Raw genomic sequence first — 19,266 nt, 5'->3', positions numbered from 1 at the left:
ATCCATATTTATGTAAAGGCAGACCCTTTGTATGAGTGTGTATGAATATATAAGAAAAAGTAGCCGTATCTTTATTGTTGATTATAATAAAGTAATCATTCCACTAGGTTAGCTAGGTAGGGCAGTTGATATAGTGCCAGGACTGAAGTCAAGAGTACTTACCTTCCTGACTCAAATCTGGCCTTAGGCACTTACTCTCTGTGTGACTCTGGCGAAGTCACTTAACCTTGTTTGCCTCAGTTTCCTCAACTGTGAGAGGAGCTGGAGAAGAAATGGCAAACCACTCCAGTATCTTTGCCAAGAAAACCCCAAATGGGTTACAAAGAGTAGGACGTGAGTGAAAACTAACGGAACAACAAATCATTCTACTAATTAGTTGTCATTCATAGCTTTTTTTGTTTTTCATGTGGAGTGGAGGATACACAATGACTGTGCCTAGATATGAAAGAGGATTTATTTTAGTTAGTTAATTCATTCTCCCCACTCTACCCTTTCAGTTAATTCAGTCTAACATCTAGTCAACTAAGTCAAATAATTGACTAGTTGTTTTGTCTAAATTGGCCGTGGGGTTTTAAAGATCTTGGTTGGTCATCATAAGAGTTGGTATATGATTATATTCACAATGAATACTTTTCTTTATGTATAAATCTTTGAAGGTACTTTAAAAATTGTAAATATGCCAACCTATGAAGAGATGGATGGATAAGTTTGCATTAAATTACTAGACAAGGTATCAGGCGGTTTGGTACAGAGAAGTGAGAAATTCAGTTTATAGTATCTTACTGTGAATGAGGAATCATATGAGATAAGGCTGCAAAGGTAGACTGGGACCAGTATTATAGAAGACTTTAAGTACTAGGCTAAGGGGTTAGTACTTTATTGAATCTTAATGTCTTTTAGGCTGATGCCATCTCTTTGTTGTTCAGTCATTGCAGTCGGGTGCAACTATGTGATTTCATTTAGGGTTTTCTTGGCAGTAATCCTGGACTGATTTTCCATTTTCTTTCTCTAGTTCATTTTACAGATGAAGAAACTGGCCAATAGGATTAAGTGACCTGCCCAGAGTCACACAGCTAGTGTTTGAGTTCAAATTTGAACTCAAGATGGGTCTTCTTGACTTCAGGCCCAGCATTTTATCCACTGCACCACCTATTTGCCCAATGTAAGTCATTTAGTTCACTCAAACTTGAACCAGAATTCTTTCTACAGCTTATTCAATAAGAGGTATTCTAGATTTTGCCAGTCCTTTTGTACCACTACTTCCAAAGGCAGCACATACCACTTTTGGGCTTTCTTTTGCCAAAAAGAATGATTGGTAGACAATTTTCACAAAGGGAAGAGTCTTCAAGCTACAAACCAGTGACCTTGGCTTGAATTTTGACAAAATTCTAGAGTATGTATTAAAGAGATAGTTTGAGAGTATTTAGAAAGGCAAATGGGGATCACTGAGCGATAGCATAGTAGAACAGGTCATCTTCTTACTGGACAATTTTTCTGGATCTAGGGAATACCCTAAGTTTAGTATACCTGGATTTCATTTGATAACATCTCATAAAATCCTTGAGCAAAAAAGAGAGGTGTGGACTGGACAATAGATTGTAAGTAGATTCAGGACTGGTTGAATGATCTGACTGAAAGAATAGTGATTAATGGAGGGAGTTTTCCAGGAGAACACCATAGAACTCAGTTCTCAACTTTATTTGTTGGATCAACTTGTCAAATAAATGACTCAGAAGTGGGGGGGGAGGAAAATATGTAACACGTGGGTCAGCAGAAGTACACTCCCGAAAGATTCTAAAAGAGGTTAGGATGGTGGGTTAAGTCTAATAAGGTTAAATAGAGATAAGTGTAAAAACTTACATAATTTAAAAAAAAAAACAACAGCTGAAGTATGGCATACAGTAGGTATGACTAGACAACAGTTCACATGACAAAGATCTGAGGCATGTCTATGATCCAAGCTACCAGGGAGATTGGCAGATCTCTTGAGTATGGGAGTTCTGAGTTGCAGTGGGCTATACCAATGGGGTGTCTGCACTAAGTTCAGCATCAATATAATAAGCCTCTGGAAGGAAAAGGAGACCACCAGGTTCATTCAGGAGGGTTGAACTAGTCCAGGTCAGAAAACTAAGGAGATCAAAACTCTTGAGTAGATTAGTAGGGAATCGGGACTCAACCTGCGAGAAGCCCCTACACTTTCAGCTGTGCTCATGGGGAGACCTAGTTTGGGAAGGAAGGAAGAGAAGAAAAGAAAAAAGAAAAGAAAGAAAAAGAAAAAAATGGAAGGACAGGAGGAAGGAAGATAGAAAGGAAGGAAGGAGGGAAGAAAGTAAAGGAGGGAAAAAAGAAAAAAAAGAAATAGAAAGAAAAAGGATCTGGGGATTTAAGTGACTACAAGCTGTCAACAATGTGACATGGCAGCTAAAGAAGTTGTGATTTTTTTTTTTTTGGTCTGCACCTGGAGTTTTATTGGTGTGGGGATTGCCTTGGTAAGGAAACTTCCTCTACCAATGCAGGTCTGCAACTATTCTGCAGCTTAAGAGTATTAAAGGGTTGTCTGAAGCACTGAGAGAATAAATGATTGTCTAGGGTCACACAGCCAGCCTGTATCAGAGGTGGGGTATAATGATCTCAGCATGCTTTAAAAGAGGCCTACTGTCCAGAAAAATCGAGTTGATAGATCCACTGTACTCCATCTGTAGTTAGACAATAAGTGGAATATTGTGTTTATTTCTGAGTACCACAAGGACAGAGACAAAAGGTAGGGCACCTAGGAAAATAACTAGGATGGTGAGAGGACTATATAAGAACTGGTTGAATGAACCAGGGATATTTAGCTAGGACAAATCTTGACTGTGAAGAGACAAACACAATAGCTCTTTTCAACTCTCTGAAAGGTTTTTGTGTGGAAGAGGAATGAGACATTCAATTTTGGTCCTAGAGGGAAGAACTAGAAGCAACAGGTCAGCAGTGCAAAAAGACTTGGGCTCTGCATAAGGAAACTTCTAAATAATTGGACTGTCCAGAAGTGGTGTGGGCTCCCTCTCATTGGGGTAGAGGGTGATTATTGGTTGGAGATGTTAGAGGGGGAATTCCAGTGTAGGTATGGGTTGGACTAGATGGTCCTGCAAGTCCTATGCAGATATGAGATCCTATTATTCTGTGATTTGTCACTTGGATTGCATTTCTTCCTTTTGTGGTCAGAATACCTAATTTGTGGGACTTACTAAATGTTAGTTTTGTTGGTTGGTAGTTTGCAGCTAGGAGAGTTTTATTGAAAGAGAAATGGTACAACAAGATGTCATTAATAGTAGAGACAGTCTACAAATGGGCTGTCATCTATCTTCCTGGAATGGTAAAAGCATATGCTCCATCTGTTCTAGGGAGTTTGGGCTCAGAAGTTTTGGTTAAACCAATAGCAAATGACAGAGAAAGAAGTTGCTGATCATTGGTTATACAGATGTTACATTTCCCATTGCCCCCAGGATGATACAACTGAAGAAAGAGAGACTGTGTTTTACTTTTTTTTTTTTGCATACTTCACAGTTTTAGGCAAAGTACCTTATACATAGTAAGCCCTCAGTGAAGATTTTATGGTGGATTTGTTGTTTAAACCATGATTATTGGTATAATGGAGATGGTGTATAAAAGCAGAAAATAAATTTAAGGAGGACAGTGATCTGGGCATATCTTCAGGGATACAGGGTAAACGTTATCAGCTCTAGTTTGGATAGAAAGGATCTCTTTGAAGCTTGTTAAAGCTAGTTAAAGCACTAGCTACCAGGGACATAATGGGAGTTAAAAGTCATTTACTTCCCAGAACCTAAATAACAAGTGGTCCTGGGAAAATCCCAAGAAGCTTGAGTAAGGATGTTGGAAAAGAAAGATTTGACTTGAAGGGCTATTTTCTTTCTGTTGAGTGTGGCTATGGGCATGACTAATAAAAGAGTTGGAATGAGTTGATTAGCCTAGGGACAGCTTCATAAAAGATTTATAACATTCCCTTAGAAGAAGGAAAAGGAATAATCAGTTACATAATTCCTGCTATGTGCCTGGCACTGTGTTAAGTGCTTTACAGATGGTATTTGTATCCTTACAACCTTACTGGGAGGTAGGTGCTACTATTATTATCATCATCATTGCCATTTTACAGTTGAGGAAACTGAGGCAAAGGTTAAGTGACTTGCCCAGGGTCACATAACTAGTAAGGGTCTGAGGCTGAATTTGAACTCAGGCTCAGTGTCCTATCTACTGTGCCACCTAGCAGTTCAATGGAAAAAGCCGCAATAGTTGAAGAAAGCTTCAGCAAATGGCAGAAGCCCAACAATAGATACCAGCAGCAGTTAAAAGAATAGTCAATGTCCCTCCATGTCAGACTTTTAGTAAAAACTATTTTGATTTCCTTGCCAGGCAAAGGGCAGAATGCTATAAGGAGAGTATGAGCATTGGATGGTGGAAAGATGAGATTTAGAGGCAGAAGAACTGAATTAAATTTTGGCTCTGTTACTTAATAATTGTGTGACCTTGGACAAGTAACTGAATATCTCTCAGCCTCAGTTTACATTTGTAAAATGAGTATATTGGATGGAATGATGACAATGATGATGATTGATAACAAGAGTTAGCACTTTAAGGTTTGCAAAGCCCTTTGCAAATATGATCTCATTTCATCCTCACCACAACCCTGGAAAGTAGGTGCTATTATTGTCCCCTTTTACAGATGAGAAAAATGAGGCTGAGAGAGGTTAGTGACTTGTCCAGGGTCATGTGGATAGTTACTATCTGAGGCTGGATTGGAGATCTTTAGAGTGCTTTCTAGCTCTAAATCTTAGGTCCTATCCCATAAAGAAAAAGTCTGGTTAGTAATGGAAATGAATGGCAGTCAGTGGCTTACCACAGTACCTTTTGACACACGTATCAGAGACCAAAGTCCCAATCCTACTCTCTTCATTGCCTAAATATTTATCAAACTGTTTGTCTTAGAATCCAGATTTCCTCATTGTTCTTGTTCAGGTCCAATTATTTAGAATATGATAGAAATATTCGCTCTACATAAAATCGCCCAATTTGTTCAGATCAATTCACATAAAAATAAGCAAATTCCCCAAATGTTAAGTTTCTCTTCTCTGAATTTGTAAAAAAGAACAATTTCTAGTTTGTTTCTTTCAGATAGAGGCCCTAATTTGCTATTTGGTGTGCACCAGTTTGGGCTGAACTCTATGTGATTTTTCCTATGTTTATTTCCTATGAAGACAAATCCCAGTGAACCCCATTTCTCAACATAAATGCTAGTAATAATAATTGATGTTTGTATACTTTAAGTCTGTAAGGTTTCCTAAGCACTTAACTACCATGGGGTGTAGAGTGTGATCAAGAAAGACTAGTGCCTCCGGGTGTGAGGGCTGCTGATCCTTTTTCAGGGCTTATCCACTTTTGGTGTCTACCTGATTCACCCAACTCTTATCTGTGGCTCCAAGAAGCTATGGCATGTGCAATGGCCATACCCAAAGAAACCATTTTGGCAGATGGGCCAAAAAGGTTGAGGCTAACTAAGGGGTCTCAAACTCTTCAGTGAGTTAGAGGGGTGTCTACTCCAAGCATGTGAAGACTGCCCCTGGTGGAATGAGCAGATAAGAACAATTTGTTCCAACAGCCATGAAGGCAGCTGAAGCAAGCGCTGTGGAGTGTTTAGAGCTTGGACTGCTCTTCTCGCCTCCTGGTGGGAGGAAGGGACTTGAAAAGGTGGCCTCAAAATTGTCTGCTTCACCCAACCCTGGCCTGCTTACTGTAGCAGGTAGAGATCCCACCCTGTGGTTGAAACACAAAAAAATCTGCAAAAACTTTTCCAAAAATGGTTCCACTCACCACTGGTACATGGAATTTGTGCATGTTTATGGACAACATGAAATCCAATACACCTGAAAGATGAGCAGTTCTTGTTGGGAAGGAACTCAGCAGGTATTTAATCCAAATAAGCCCTGAGTGAAATAAGGCTGGCAAATGAAGGCCGGCTTACCTTGAATACATGTTTTTTTCTGGAGTGGCCACAATGAAAGGGAGTGCTATGAAGTTGACATAGGTTTTCCAATCAAAACTAATCCAGTTAACAAGGTTGTGTGCCTACCAAAAAGAGTGAATGACAAACTCATGACAATGTGATTGCCACTGGTAGGAAAGTGCCACACCATCACCATCAGCACATATGCTCTCACCACGACAAACCCTGATGAGATCAAAGAAGACTTGGAGACTCTCATCATCAATGTGCCAAAAGGAGACAAGCTTATGATTCTGGGTGACTTTAATGTTAGAGTAGGCACAGACTACCAGACATGGCAGGGAATCCTTGAGAGGAAAGGAGTTGGAAACAGCAACAGCAGTAGTTACTTACTACTGAAGACTTGTGCATCTCCTGACCGTCTTATCACCAACATTGTCTTCTATTTACTTAAATGCAGTAAAACTTCGTGGATATACCCTCACAGCAAACATTGGCATTTAATAGACTATGTCATTGTAAGGAGAAGAGACAGACAGGATGTGGGAGTGACAAAGGCAATGTGTGGTGCAGGACAGATGATCATAGACTTATCCTCTCTAAGCTAAATATTCATATTCAACAAAAGTGGTGGCCCCAAGTCAAGATGACTACCAGAAGACAATGTAAACAGATTAGAGAGCTTCTCCAAGTGGGAACAGTTCATTGCTAATTTGGAGGGACAGCTGAGCCAACACACCGTTGGCAACATTGGAGAAAAAAGGTGTGGGTAGCTTTCAGAGATTTGGTGTATAGCACTGTATTTACTCATCTGGGTCAGAACACTCACAAACATCAAGACTGGTTTGAAGAAAATGATGGCAAAATTCAGAAGCTGCCAAATGAAAAATAAGAACTCCATGGGATTTACCAGCAGGATAGTTCATCCATCTCTAAGAAGGTAACATTTAACTTCTTTAAAAGTACTTTACATGTGAAACTTAGAGAAATTGCAGCAGGATTCTTGACTCAGTAAGAAGGCAGGTGAAATTTAATTCTATGCTGATAGTAACAATCCAAAGGGCTTTTATGATGCCCTGAAGGCTATTTATGGGCCAAAGATCTACAGCTACTCAGTGCTGATGGAGCCACGTTGATTAGTGATAAGGACATGATGCTGGAGAAATGGACTGAACACTTTCATAGTGTTCTCAACAGACCATCATCAATGAAAGCAGAAGCCACTTTCTGTTTACCTCTCTAGCTGAATTTCCAACTGAAGAAGAGGTTATGAATACCATTGGGTTCCTATCATGTGGCAAAGTGCCTGGTGCTAGTTCTATTCTAGCTGAGATTTACTAATCAGGGGGTCCACTGCTCATACAAAAGCTGACTGAAATTTTCCAGGTTGTATGGCAAAAGGAGGTTATCCTCCAGGAGTTCAAGGATGCCTTCATTGTAAAGGTAAAGGAAATAGATTGTCCTGTGACAATTACGGGGAGGTCTCTCTCTTAGTCATGCTGGTGAGATTCTTGCCAGAGTCCTCCTTAATGGGCTGGTCCTTCACTTGGAAGATAGTCATCTATCTGAGAGCCAGTGTGGCTTGAGAAAGGGCTAAGGAATGGTAGATGTGGTGTTTGCTGCTGGAAAACTCCAGGAGAAATGCCAGGAGTAGAACAGAGGTCTGACACAATGTTCATTGATCTGACTTTCAAAGCCTTTGATACTGTCAGTCATGACGGTTTATGGAAAATTATGTCAAAATTTGATTGCCTGGAGAAGTTCTTCCATACTGCATGTTAATTTCATGATGGCATGCTTGCCCTGTTCTGGATAATGGATGATGCTCTTGCACTTTCCCAGTCACCAATGGAATGAAACAAGGTTGTGTGCTTGCTCCCATGCTTTTTAACATGATGTTTTCAACAATGTTGATGGATAGCTTCAACAAGGATGAAAATGACATCAAGGTCAGCTACCACACTCATGGTGGGTTATTTAACTTGAAAAGGCTACAAGTCAAGACAAAAGTGGAGAGAGAGTTGGTGCATAATTTTTTTGTTCGCAGATGGTTGTGCAGTCTCTGAAGCTGAGATGCAAACAAAGTATGGATTGATTCTCTGCTGCTTGTGCTAATTGTGAGACAATTAAGACCAAGAAAACCCAGGTTCTTTACCAGCTAGCACCACATCATCCATATGTGAAGCCATTGGTTACAGCAAATGGAGAAATTTTGAATACTGTGGATAAGTTCACTTATCTTGGCAGTATACTTTCCAGGGATGTACACATAGATGATGAGGTTGATGCATGCATTGCCAAAGGTAGCTCAGTGTTTGAGAGGCTTCAAAGGAAAGTGTATGGGAGAGAATCATTATTAGACTGTGTACCAGACTGAAGTTCTACAGAACCATTGTGCTGACTTCATTGTTGTATGTCTGTGAAATCTGGATAGTCTACCAGTGCCAACCCAGGAAATTGAATTGCTTCCATTTGAATTGTCTTAAGATTCTGAAGATCACCTGGCAAGATAAGGTACCAGGCACTGAGGTCCTTTCCTGAGCTGAACTGCCAAGAATTAAAACTCTATTGCAAGAGCACAACTCCAATGAGTTAGACACATTATGTGAATGCCAAATGTAAGTTTCCCTAAAAGACTATTTTATGGAGAACTCACATAAGGAAGCGCTCACATGGAGGTCAGAAGAAGTGGTACAAGGACATTCTCAAGATCTCTCTAAACAGCTTTGAGACTGATTACATGACATGAGATACAATGGCAAAGAATCACCCAGCATGGAGTACCTGGATCAAAGAAGGTGCTGTGTTCTGTGAACAAAGCAGAATTGTAGTAGCTCAAAAGAAAAGTGAAATGTGCAAATTTAGAAACATCTCCATTCCAAATGGAGACTCATATGGACTATTTGTGTCCAACCTGTGGTAGAGCCTTCTGAGCTTGATCCTTCTGATCAGGCACAGTTGGACACATTGTACTTTGACCCCAACATAATGATGTCATTGTTATCCTCTTTGAGAATGAAGGACAACAACAAACCAACTCCCATGATCTCATTTGATCCTTATAGCAACCTTTTAGTGGCAGATACTATAGATATTGTCATTCCCTTTTCCTAGAGGGGTAAACTGAAGTGCACAGAGCCAAGTCAATTCATCTTTGGTGGTAAAGCTTGTAGGTGGCAGAGGTAGGATTAAAACTCAAGAATTTCTTGACTCTTGATCCAGCATTCTTTCTACTATATAATGTTTCCTGTTCTTTAAAGAGAAATTTGTAATTTGTACCACTTCAATCCCTTAAAACTATGGCTTAAACCAAGCATGGTCTCATAGGATAGCACCATATTTTGGGAACAACTGATTCTCTTTTTTTCAGTGGCTTAAAGGAGAAAATGATCGGTAATGTGTCTTTTACCATAAAGGAGAGGGACATTATTTATTATAAGGATCTGTGGTTTCTGGATTTATGATTTCTTCACTGTAGGGGACTCAAAATTAATTGATAAGTTACCTAGGACATGCAGAGTTTGAATGACTTGCCTAGGATCATGCCAATCTGCTATAGTTTTTCTTTAAAACTTTCTGTGTCTCTCTCTGTCTTTGTCTTTCTCTTTCTCTCCATTTCTTACTAAAAGAATGTTGAAACTTTCTTTTTATGTTGCTTGTGGGGTTGGAAATGAATAAAACTGCACAATTCTGTGTTACTAGAGTTTCTATAACGATTCCAGGAAGTTTCGCAACAATAGCAGTTACAAAACTGGTCAAGTTAATTGAACTAATGTTTCACTTGATAACTTCATTCACTGAAATAACCAACTACTTTACTGAATTATTTCAAATGACAGTAGATAGTCATATCTGTCAAAAAATCTCAAAAGCTGGCAATAATATGGAGTAGCATATAAAATTCTTATTTGTAGTTATCACATAAAAGAGATGGGGTAGTAGACAGAGAGCCAAATTTGGAGTCAGGAAGGGTTTTAGGCCCCACCTTTGACGTGTACTGGGTACAACCCTGGGCAAATCACTTAACCTCTCACTGCCCCTGGAAAATGTTCAAGGCTATAAGTTGCATAATAGTTGCTGCTCTGCATTGATAGAGGGAATTTTCTTACCAAGTAGATCCCCATGTCAATGAAGTCACAGGTCCAGGCCAAAAAATATAAATATAAATGTGTGTATGTGTATGTGTGTGTATGTGTGTGTGTGTGTGTGTGTGCACATATAAGCAGCTAGGTGGCTCAGTGGATAGAGTGCTGGACCAGGAGTCAAGAAGACCTGAGTTCAAATCCGGCCTAGACACTTACTAACTGTGTGACCCTGGGCAAGTCACTTAACTTCCATTTGCCTTAATTCATTGGAGAAGGAAGTGGCAAACCACCCCAATATCTTTGCCAAGAAAATCCCATGGTTTGGGCCACAATGAAACAACAACAACGTGTATATATAAGTACATGCATACAAGTATATGCACACAAAGACACATATACATGTGTATACATGTATGTATATATGGATGCATATATGTGCCATATAGAAAGGTAGACACTTCACATATAAAATATATCCATCCTGCATTTGCATGAATATATATAAATTATAAACACATACATATATAAATTATAAATATAACAATATAATACATATACAGTATACATATATATATAAATATATATATATTACCCACCTATCTCAGTGACAATATTGTTATGTTAAAATAGGTTTCTGACCAGGTAGCACAGGTTAAAAAAGACTGACAAAAGAAATCTCTTTCCAATTATAAAAATCTAAATCATCAAATATTTAAATAAATGAATAAACCACATCCAAGTAATCTAAGAAAATAAATGAATAATAAATCAATATTTTATGTGTTAAATTATATTTACATCTCGACTGGCAACATCATAACATAGTAATATAGCTAATAGAATTGACTATTGAGCAAACATATTCACATCTCTTTACCTGACTTAAAAGATTTATGACCCTAGAGACAAAAATGAGAAATTCCATCCCTGGCAATGAAACTCTCACGAACAGACTTTGCTTATTTCTCACCTGATCTTTCAATTTAATTTAATCTACACCAGATTCTGCCACTGATTTTCTGAATAATGTATTAGAAATACACTTGTGCCATTAATATGTGCTAAGATGAAGTATCATTAGATAGGAGGGAGAATAATGATCTATTACACAAAACAGCATTTCATATATGAATGATTCAGCACACAAGTTAGTCTGATTAAAGAATAACAGAATCAAATACTTCAGAATAAGAGAATGTATTTACAGTAATGATGTTTGTGCAAGTTGTCTGTCTGTAAATCATGATTATCAAGCGTAAATACATTTCCTGAGTAAAGGAGATGGTATAGATCATTCCAAAGAAAATACTTTTTTCAACATGTTATTATAATAATCATAAAATCCAATTTTTCTTCTTCTAACACACTAGTAAAAATGAAATACAGGAAAATGCTGAACTACAAAGGACATGTAATCTAGTATGTAAATCAGGTGTTCATTTAACATTCAAGAATTATAAATTATAAAATGGGACCAGAATCAAACATATGTCTAATATTAAGCTGCACAATAAACAGAATAAAAGGAAACCAAGAAATTAATTTTGAAATGCAGTGTCATAAACTGTTTTTTGTTAGACTTTATTATTATGTATTATTTTATTAAGTTTTATATCCTTACTGATAAATTTTTGTTTCCTCATTTATCTGGCATCATTGGAGAACGATGTATTTGACATATGGGGATCGTTCAGATACTTGAAACTTACCCTTTCAAGTACTAATGCTTTCTTTAATTTGGCCATTTTAATTGGAATCTTTGTAAAAATGCAAGCCTGAGAGGCTGGGAGGATAGTATTGCCCTCCACAGTAATAGGGAAGGTAGGAGGTAGGGAAGATTTAGGGGGAGAGATAATGATTTCTGTCTTGAATATGTTTAGTTTAAGATATTGATTATATATCAAATTTGAACTATCTGAAAAGCAATTGGAGATGTGAGATTGTAGGTCTGCAGAGAATTTGAGGAAGGTTAGGTAGATTTGAGAGTCATTAGCATAGAGATGACAATTAAATCCATTTGAGCTGATCACTAAGGCAAGTAGTATAGATAAAGAAGAGAAGAGGGCTCAAGACAGAACCCTGAGGGACACTTATGGTTAGATTATGGCAGGAGGCAATGATGACTAAGAAGGAATAAACATGGAAACCGCTACAGGGGACTCATGAACATGAGGAGAGAGAGACAAACAAAACAGCACATGGAGATACCTGGTTCCAAGTAGCTGTGGAAACTGAGGAAGACAAGAACCAAGTAGAGATATAGATTCAAAGAGCAATCAATAGATAAAGGCAGGAGCAGGTTTTGAGCAATGAGATCAAAGGTCCAACCTTACCCCGGGATGCCAAAGCTGTGAGACTTGAAGAACTTATTAACCTCACTACTCTGGGGACACGAGGGAATGGGACTGTATTTGCTTAGGAATATGTATGACTGCTTACTTTGCACTTTATTTAGGTTCTAGTTGAGTGTTCTATTGGTTCATTATTGTTTTTTCCCTGGGTTTTTATTAGTATGGTGGGCACCTGAGGGACTTTAGAAGTTCTCAGTTTACAGCTGATGAGATAATTGAGGTGTTACCAACTAAAATAAATACTCCCACAATCTGAACCTTAATTGGTAATTAATCTACAAGTGAGTAGATCATGAGAGACATACCACAAGATGGAAAAAGACATAGAAGACAGTTTATGAAATTTGTGGAAAGTTTGGAAGGTAATAGACTATATGATATAATAAGGACTTAAAATTATCTCAACAGGCTGGAACAATGCGAAAACTACAATAAGATGAAATTAAATAGGTAAAAATGTAAGGTTCCACACTTTGGTTAAAAAAAAATTCAAAAGTAAGGTTGTAGGAAATCTGGTTTAACAAAAGTTAATGTCGAAAAGACCTAAAGGATTATTTGTTGACCACTAACATAATATGAATCAATCAATAATTAATGAGCCTTTTGAAGTACCTGCTAACTGGTAGGTACTGTACAAGGTGTTGGGGATACAAAGTAAAACAGCATCTACCCTCAAGGGGCTTACATTCTGTCAAGAGAGACAAACATATACAGATGTTGGTATAGACAAGATACCAAATAAATACAAAGCAATTTTTTTGAGGAAGGTACTTAACATCTGTGGAGGATCAGGAAAGACCTTGTGAAGAAGGTGGCACTTGAGTTGAGTCTAGAAGTATTTTACTAGGGATTCTAAAAGGTGGCTATGAGAAGATTGTCAGTCAACAAGCATTTATTAAGCACCTACTATGTGTTGGTCAATGTGCTAAGCACTGGGGATACAAAAAAAAGTTTTAAAAAATCCCAGCTCTCCTTGGTCTTAAGGAGCTGACAGTCTACTCATTGCATACACGGAGCACACTCAATGCAAAGGCAAAGTACATAAAATCAATATTGTTACATGGCTGTCAAAAGGCATAGGCAATATAAGGCTGCATTAATAGAATATAAAATCTAGATTCATAGAAGTAATAGACTTACTGTTTTCTGTACTGTTGAGGGAATTGAGGGAATTAGGACAGGAAGCAGTTAATTGTGGGAATTGAGTGAAACACGCTGACTCCATCTTGTGACTCAATTCTGGATCTAGCTCAGTTCTCTTTCTATTAAATTATGGGTCTAGTCCAATTTCTGTCTTGTGAGAAAATATTCAATTGTGGAAACTGGGAGAAAACCTTATTACATTGTTTGAACCTAGCCCTGTGTGGGTGGGAAGCTGGACCAGGTACCTGTACCTGCTGCTTAGAGACTCTTAACTAAAGACCTAGGTTATGCTGACCAGAAATCCCCGTCAGATCCAAAAATTGATGCAAGGAGTTTTTTCACAATTGAGCATCTCAAGTAACCCATATGTCTTATCTGAAAACTAGCCCTATGCTGATCAATCCGTTATTATTTCCATGTTCCTTTGATTGTTTACAAATACTTGGAGGGGGGTAGAGGACTTTACATTTTCTGATTTCAGGAAATTGTGCCTGTTTGCTCTCACCCTCCCAACTTGGAAAGTCCCTAATCTTTCTTGTAATTGGAAATCAGATTACCTAATTTTGTATCCTAGTTAATTATTTTCTTCTAATTGCTCTTATTTGATTAATTGTTTTTAATCTATAAAAGTCTGTCTCCCTTTGTTTTCAGGGTCCAGCCCTAAGCTGAGAAAGCAGCCTGGTCCTGCATGTATTGCTTAATAAATTGATCTGTTTGCAACTCTAACTTTTGTTTCCTCAGTCATTTCAATTTTCACCTGCCGCACTGGTTAGGATACATCTACAATATTATCATACTTTAAGAGATTAACAAATAAGACTGTATCCAGAATAGGATGGCCATCTCACACAAGATAGAATTGAAGAAACTTGTGATATTTTAGATTGGGAAACAGAAGATTTAGGAGTAGAAGTAGGTGAGAGCAGAGGGACCAGAGTGATACCTTCCCAAGGAGAGCAGCCTGTCAAGGAGACCAGGTATTTGGAAATCAGCTCATTTCTTCCAATGCCCAGGTGACAAGCAGCCATCTTTCTCAACCCTGCTGCTTGTAAAGACAAAGCCAAAAATCTTTTTGAAAAGGGTTCTACCCCAATTTTACACTTATCTGATGGGAAAGTGATTGTAGTTAAGATAGAATATGAAGGAAAAGGCAAGAAGCTGCTAGAATTGTGACCGTTCACAGCTGGGAAGGGAATGTGATAACACTACCGATGAGTTATTATTTACAAGAGTGCTAGACTTGGAGTCAGGAAGACCTGAGTGTGAACCTTGCCCTGGACACAAACTAGCTCTTTTACCCTAGGCAAATCACTTAACCTCTCTGTGCTTCCATCCCATCAAACGGGGACAATAATAGTACCTACCTCACAGGGTTGTTGGGAGGATCAAAAGATAAGCAAACCCTTGCAAATTAGCTCTCATTATAGAGAACCAGCCTCAGAGTCAGAAGACGTGAGTTCAAGTCTGGTCTCTGAAACAAACTGGCTGTGAGACCCCTGGGAGCTGTCACTTAACTTCTTAGTTTTCTGAGCAAGGTCTGACCCATATAAATTATAGAAAAGATGCCAGTCTGCATTAGAGAAGAGGTCTCCACACACAAGTTCCCTATTCTTATAAAAACATAAGTCCAGTTTCCCACCTTATCTCTCTCTCTCTCAACAAATGTGTGTGTGTGTGAGTGTGTGTGTGTGTGTGTGTGTGCGTGTGTGTGTGTGTACACATGGGGGGGGAGACACACACACACACACACACACAGAAGGTAGCTTTAAAGATCTATTCTCAGAGGGGAGGGCCCATGTAGGACAAAAGATTAGGGAAGACACCCAAATCAGTCCAGGTGTGCGTCTGTCAGTTTGACTCAGCCAATAGTGGGAAGATGGGGTGCAGATCTGTCTAGGAGAGCTCAAGTTAGTCTAGAGAGAGCAGCCCTTGAAGTCGTAGATTCTTGGCTCAGGGCTAGATATGGGCATTGCCAGGACATCACCTGGCTGATTTATAGCTTCTCTTGTGTAGGTGCAGGAGGCAACTGAACGGGATTAAAGAAGTGGTTTGTAAAATCTCCTTTAGGGGGATGAGGCAACAGAGAGATGGTAAAACAAGAAGGCCAGAAACATGGAAACTTCCCAAGTTTCTGTCAACAAGCCCAGAGCAGAAAGATCCCCCGAGGGAATGTGGAGATAAATCGAAGCCCGAAGCCCCTGGGGCAGTAGGGAAGAGTAGTTAATTTCTTATGGACAGTTTGTAGGAATAGGATTAAATTTCCTATTGTTTGAAGGCAGGAGGGAATATATGTTTAATGGGGGCACCTTTGGAGTCAAGGAGACCTGAGTTCACGTCCTGCCTCTGACTGACATATTCGATGTGTGACCTTGGGGCAAATCACTTTATCCTCTCAGTGTTTCAGTACCTGCCTTGGTAGAAGCTCCCTTCATGAATGGCAGTCACCTATACTAGGTGCTGGGGATAGAAATTCAAAAAGCACACAATACCTCTTCTTAAGGAGCTTATATTCTCCTTGTGAGAGCAGGGGAATTGAAAAGGAGCAGCATTAACATCTGGGGAGACCAAGAAAAGCCTTGGGTAGGCCCTGGCACTTGAGCTGTGTTCTGAAGGAAGTTCAGATTTCTATGAGGCAGCAGGGAAGGAAAAGGGCTTTCAATACTTGGGGGAACATTGGTGCAAGTGGGAGCCTGCACCCACTTCTGTGATAAATGTGAGACCTAGCTGTCCCTACCTTCCAAGGCTTTACCCAGACCACTGACACAGACATAACCACACTAATCAACTGGCCCTTCATTGAAAAGTTTAGGAATCATTTCCAAAATTTGTGCCAATTCTGTCATTGAAGCATTTTTTTTTTGCTTATATGTGAAGGATGTAGTTTTATTTCAAAACTATTTTATCTCATGGAAGTAATTTATTTTAATATTTCAAGGATTTATTGGTTATTCCATTGTGATGGATGCTTCCTTTACTGTTTCAAATCAAACCCTCCTTCCTCTTCTTATAGTAGCCGGACTTCAAGGGTTGTGACACAAAATTCCTCATCCTGATGCCAAACTGGTGATGAACTTTTTGAACTTAGCAAGGCTGATCCTTGAATGGCAGACATAGCCTATCATATTGAGCCTGTGCCCAAAACCTTTTCGGCTGTCAGAGTTTGTATTCAGTGGTCATAGCTTTCAAGAAATACACAGGATGATTGGAATCAGGGGAAACCTCAGAATCTAGTTCATACCATTCACACTAGAACTATTATTTCTTGAGCATAGAGAACTCCTAGTCAATTCAAATCAGTAAGCATTTGTTAAGTGCATACTATGGGTCTTGTACTGTGTAAGCTCCGGGAAATTCAATGGAAGGCAAAAACAGTCCCTCTCCATAAGGAGCTCACAGTCTAGTGGGCAAGACAACATGCAAACAAGTATGTACAAATGCTCTGTACAGTATAACTTGGAGGGAATAAGAGGGGCAAGGCACTAGAGTTATGGGGGACTGAATTGCCTAGAGCTCTGAGAGGTTAATGGTCTGCCCAGAGTCACACAGCCAGTATGTGTCAGAGGTAATATTAGAACCCAGGTCTTTCTGGCTTCAAGATTGGCTCTCTATCCAGTATACCCTGCTGCCACTATCAACACTGTACTGGAACAACTTGTTGTTGTTCAATTGTTCTAGTTGTATCTGGCTCTTCATGACTCCATTTGGGATATTCTTAGCAGAGATACTAGGGTAGTTTGTCATCTTTTTCTCCAGCTTATTTTACAGATGAGGAGACTGAGGACAATAGGATTAAGTGAATTTTGCAGGGTCATACAGTTAGTAAGTGTCTATGGCTGGATTTGAACTCAGGTCTTTCTGACCCCAGGCCTGGCACTCTATCCACTGTGCCACCTAGCTGCCTGCTGGAACAAGAATCCTTTCTAAAACAAACTAGAAAAAATGGTTGATCCAGACTTTGCTTGAAGACTTCTAGTGATGGGAAAGCTACTACCTTCCAAAATCCCTCCTTCAGCTTTTGAATAGTAATAGTCAAGAAGTTACTCCTAACATCAAGCCTATATCTGCTTCCATGCCACTTATATTCATTGTTCCTAGTTTTACTCTCTAGGGTCAAGCAGAAAAAGTTTAATCTATCTTTCACACAATAGACTTGAAATATTTGAAGACAGCAGTCATGAACCCATTACCAGGGATAGGGAACCGGTGGCCCTCTAGATCCTTAAGTGCAGTCTTTTGAGTGAGTCCAAGTTTTACAGAACAAATCCTTTTGTTAAGGGGATTTGTTCTGTGAAGGTTGAATTCAGTCAAAGGGCCGCACTTGGGGACCTAGAGGGCCATGTGTGGCTTTGAGGCCCAAGGATCCCCACCCCTGCTAGGTCTTCTCTTCTTCAGGCTAAACTTCTATTGATCCTTATCTAGATCCTTATCTAGAATAATCTCAAGTCCTTTAACCATTTAACCACTATTGCTTTCTTTGGGACCGTCTAGCTTAACACTGTCCTTCTTAAATAAACAAGGCATCCAGAGCTGAACACAAGATTCCAGATAGGATCCAATAAACACAGAGTACAGTAGAATTATTATCTCACTAGTCCTAGGCACTTTTCTCTTAATTCACCACAAGATCATGCTTTTTGGGTTGCCATATCATACAAAATCACAGAATTTAAAAGTTGAAAAGGACCTCAATGTCATTTTAGTGTAATTCACACCTGAGAAAGAATTCCCTTGTACAATGTACTGGACAAATGGTCATACAGCCTTTGCTTGAAGATCTCCAATGAGGGGAAACCCAGTTTCCTGAGACAGCACATTTCACTTCCAATAGATCATCTTTGCTACATGCCTGTATTATTCCTGGATATACCTTCTGAGGCCAAGCAGAATAAGGATAATCACTCTTCCCTGTGATGACTCTTCAAATAGTTGAAGAAAGCCCCAAAGTCTTCTCTCTAGGTTAGATATTTCCATTTTCTCAGACCAATCCCCATATGTCATGAAATTGAGGCACTTTACTTTGCTGGTTGCCTTCCTCTGGCTTATAGCCAGCTCAACAATGTCTTCCCTACAATGGGGTGCCTAGAAATGAGATTGACATTCCAGGTGTGATCTGACCAAAAAGTAGAGATTGCCTTTCCTATTCCTCAAAGCTCCTTTTTCTTAATATATCCTAAAATCACATTAACTTCCTTGGCTGCCATGTAACTATGGAAACCTCATCATCCTGCAAGATCTCATCATCCTTGGCATTGTGTCACATCACCACCTTTTGTCCCCATGATATAGCTTCTTGGAGCCACAGGTGAGAGTTGAGTGAAGGTGGACACCAAAGGTGGATGAGCTGCTCTGAAAAAGGGCTTGGTAAGCCCTCACACACAGGCAAGTCCTCCCTGAATGCCCATATACTCCTCAAAGCCTCAAACCTGTTGGTGAATTAGGGGATATCTACCCCAAGCATATGAAGACTTTCCCTGTTGGAATGGACAGATGAGAACAATTTCTTCCAATAGCCATGAAGTTGGCTGAAACAGGTGCTGTAGAGAGCTTAAAGCTTGGTTAGGCATCGAAGATGCCAAAGTCATCTACTGCATCCTGGGCCATTGCCAGTCATCTTGTCTTTTGTCTTGTCCACTAAACTTTGATCCCTCAGGAAGAGAGAATGAGGTTGATGACTTTGTGCAACTTTGCC

General features: G+C 39.3%; 1 protein-coding gene across 1 annotated transcript in view; it reads right to left on the bottom strand.

The window, feature by feature from the left end:
* The window catches only part of SEL1L2 (SEL1L2, ERAD E3 ligase adaptor subunit), a 111,257-nt gene extending 96,652 nt beyond the window's left edge, over window positions 1-14,605 (bottom strand). The window contains exon 1 of the mRNA XM_027840290.1: window positions 14,521-14,605. Coding sequence (XP_027696091.1) covers window positions 14,521-14,605 — 85 coding nt within the window. The remainder of the gene's footprint in view (window positions 1-14,520) is intronic.
* Between the last annotated feature and the right edge of the window lie 4,661 nt (window positions 14,606-19,266).

This window comes from Vombatus ursinus, unplaced genomic scaffold (assembly GCF_900497805.2).
Source record: "Vombatus ursinus unplaced genomic scaffold, bare-nosed wombat genome assembly UNPS02014841.1, whole genome shotgun sequence".
In the NCBI taxonomy this organism is placed as follows: domain Eukaryota; kingdom Metazoa; phylum Chordata; class Mammalia; order Diprotodontia; family Vombatidae; genus Vombatus; species Vombatus ursinus.
Note: the sequence above shows the minus strand (reverse complement) of the source record. Positions and strands in the feature narration are given on the sequence as shown.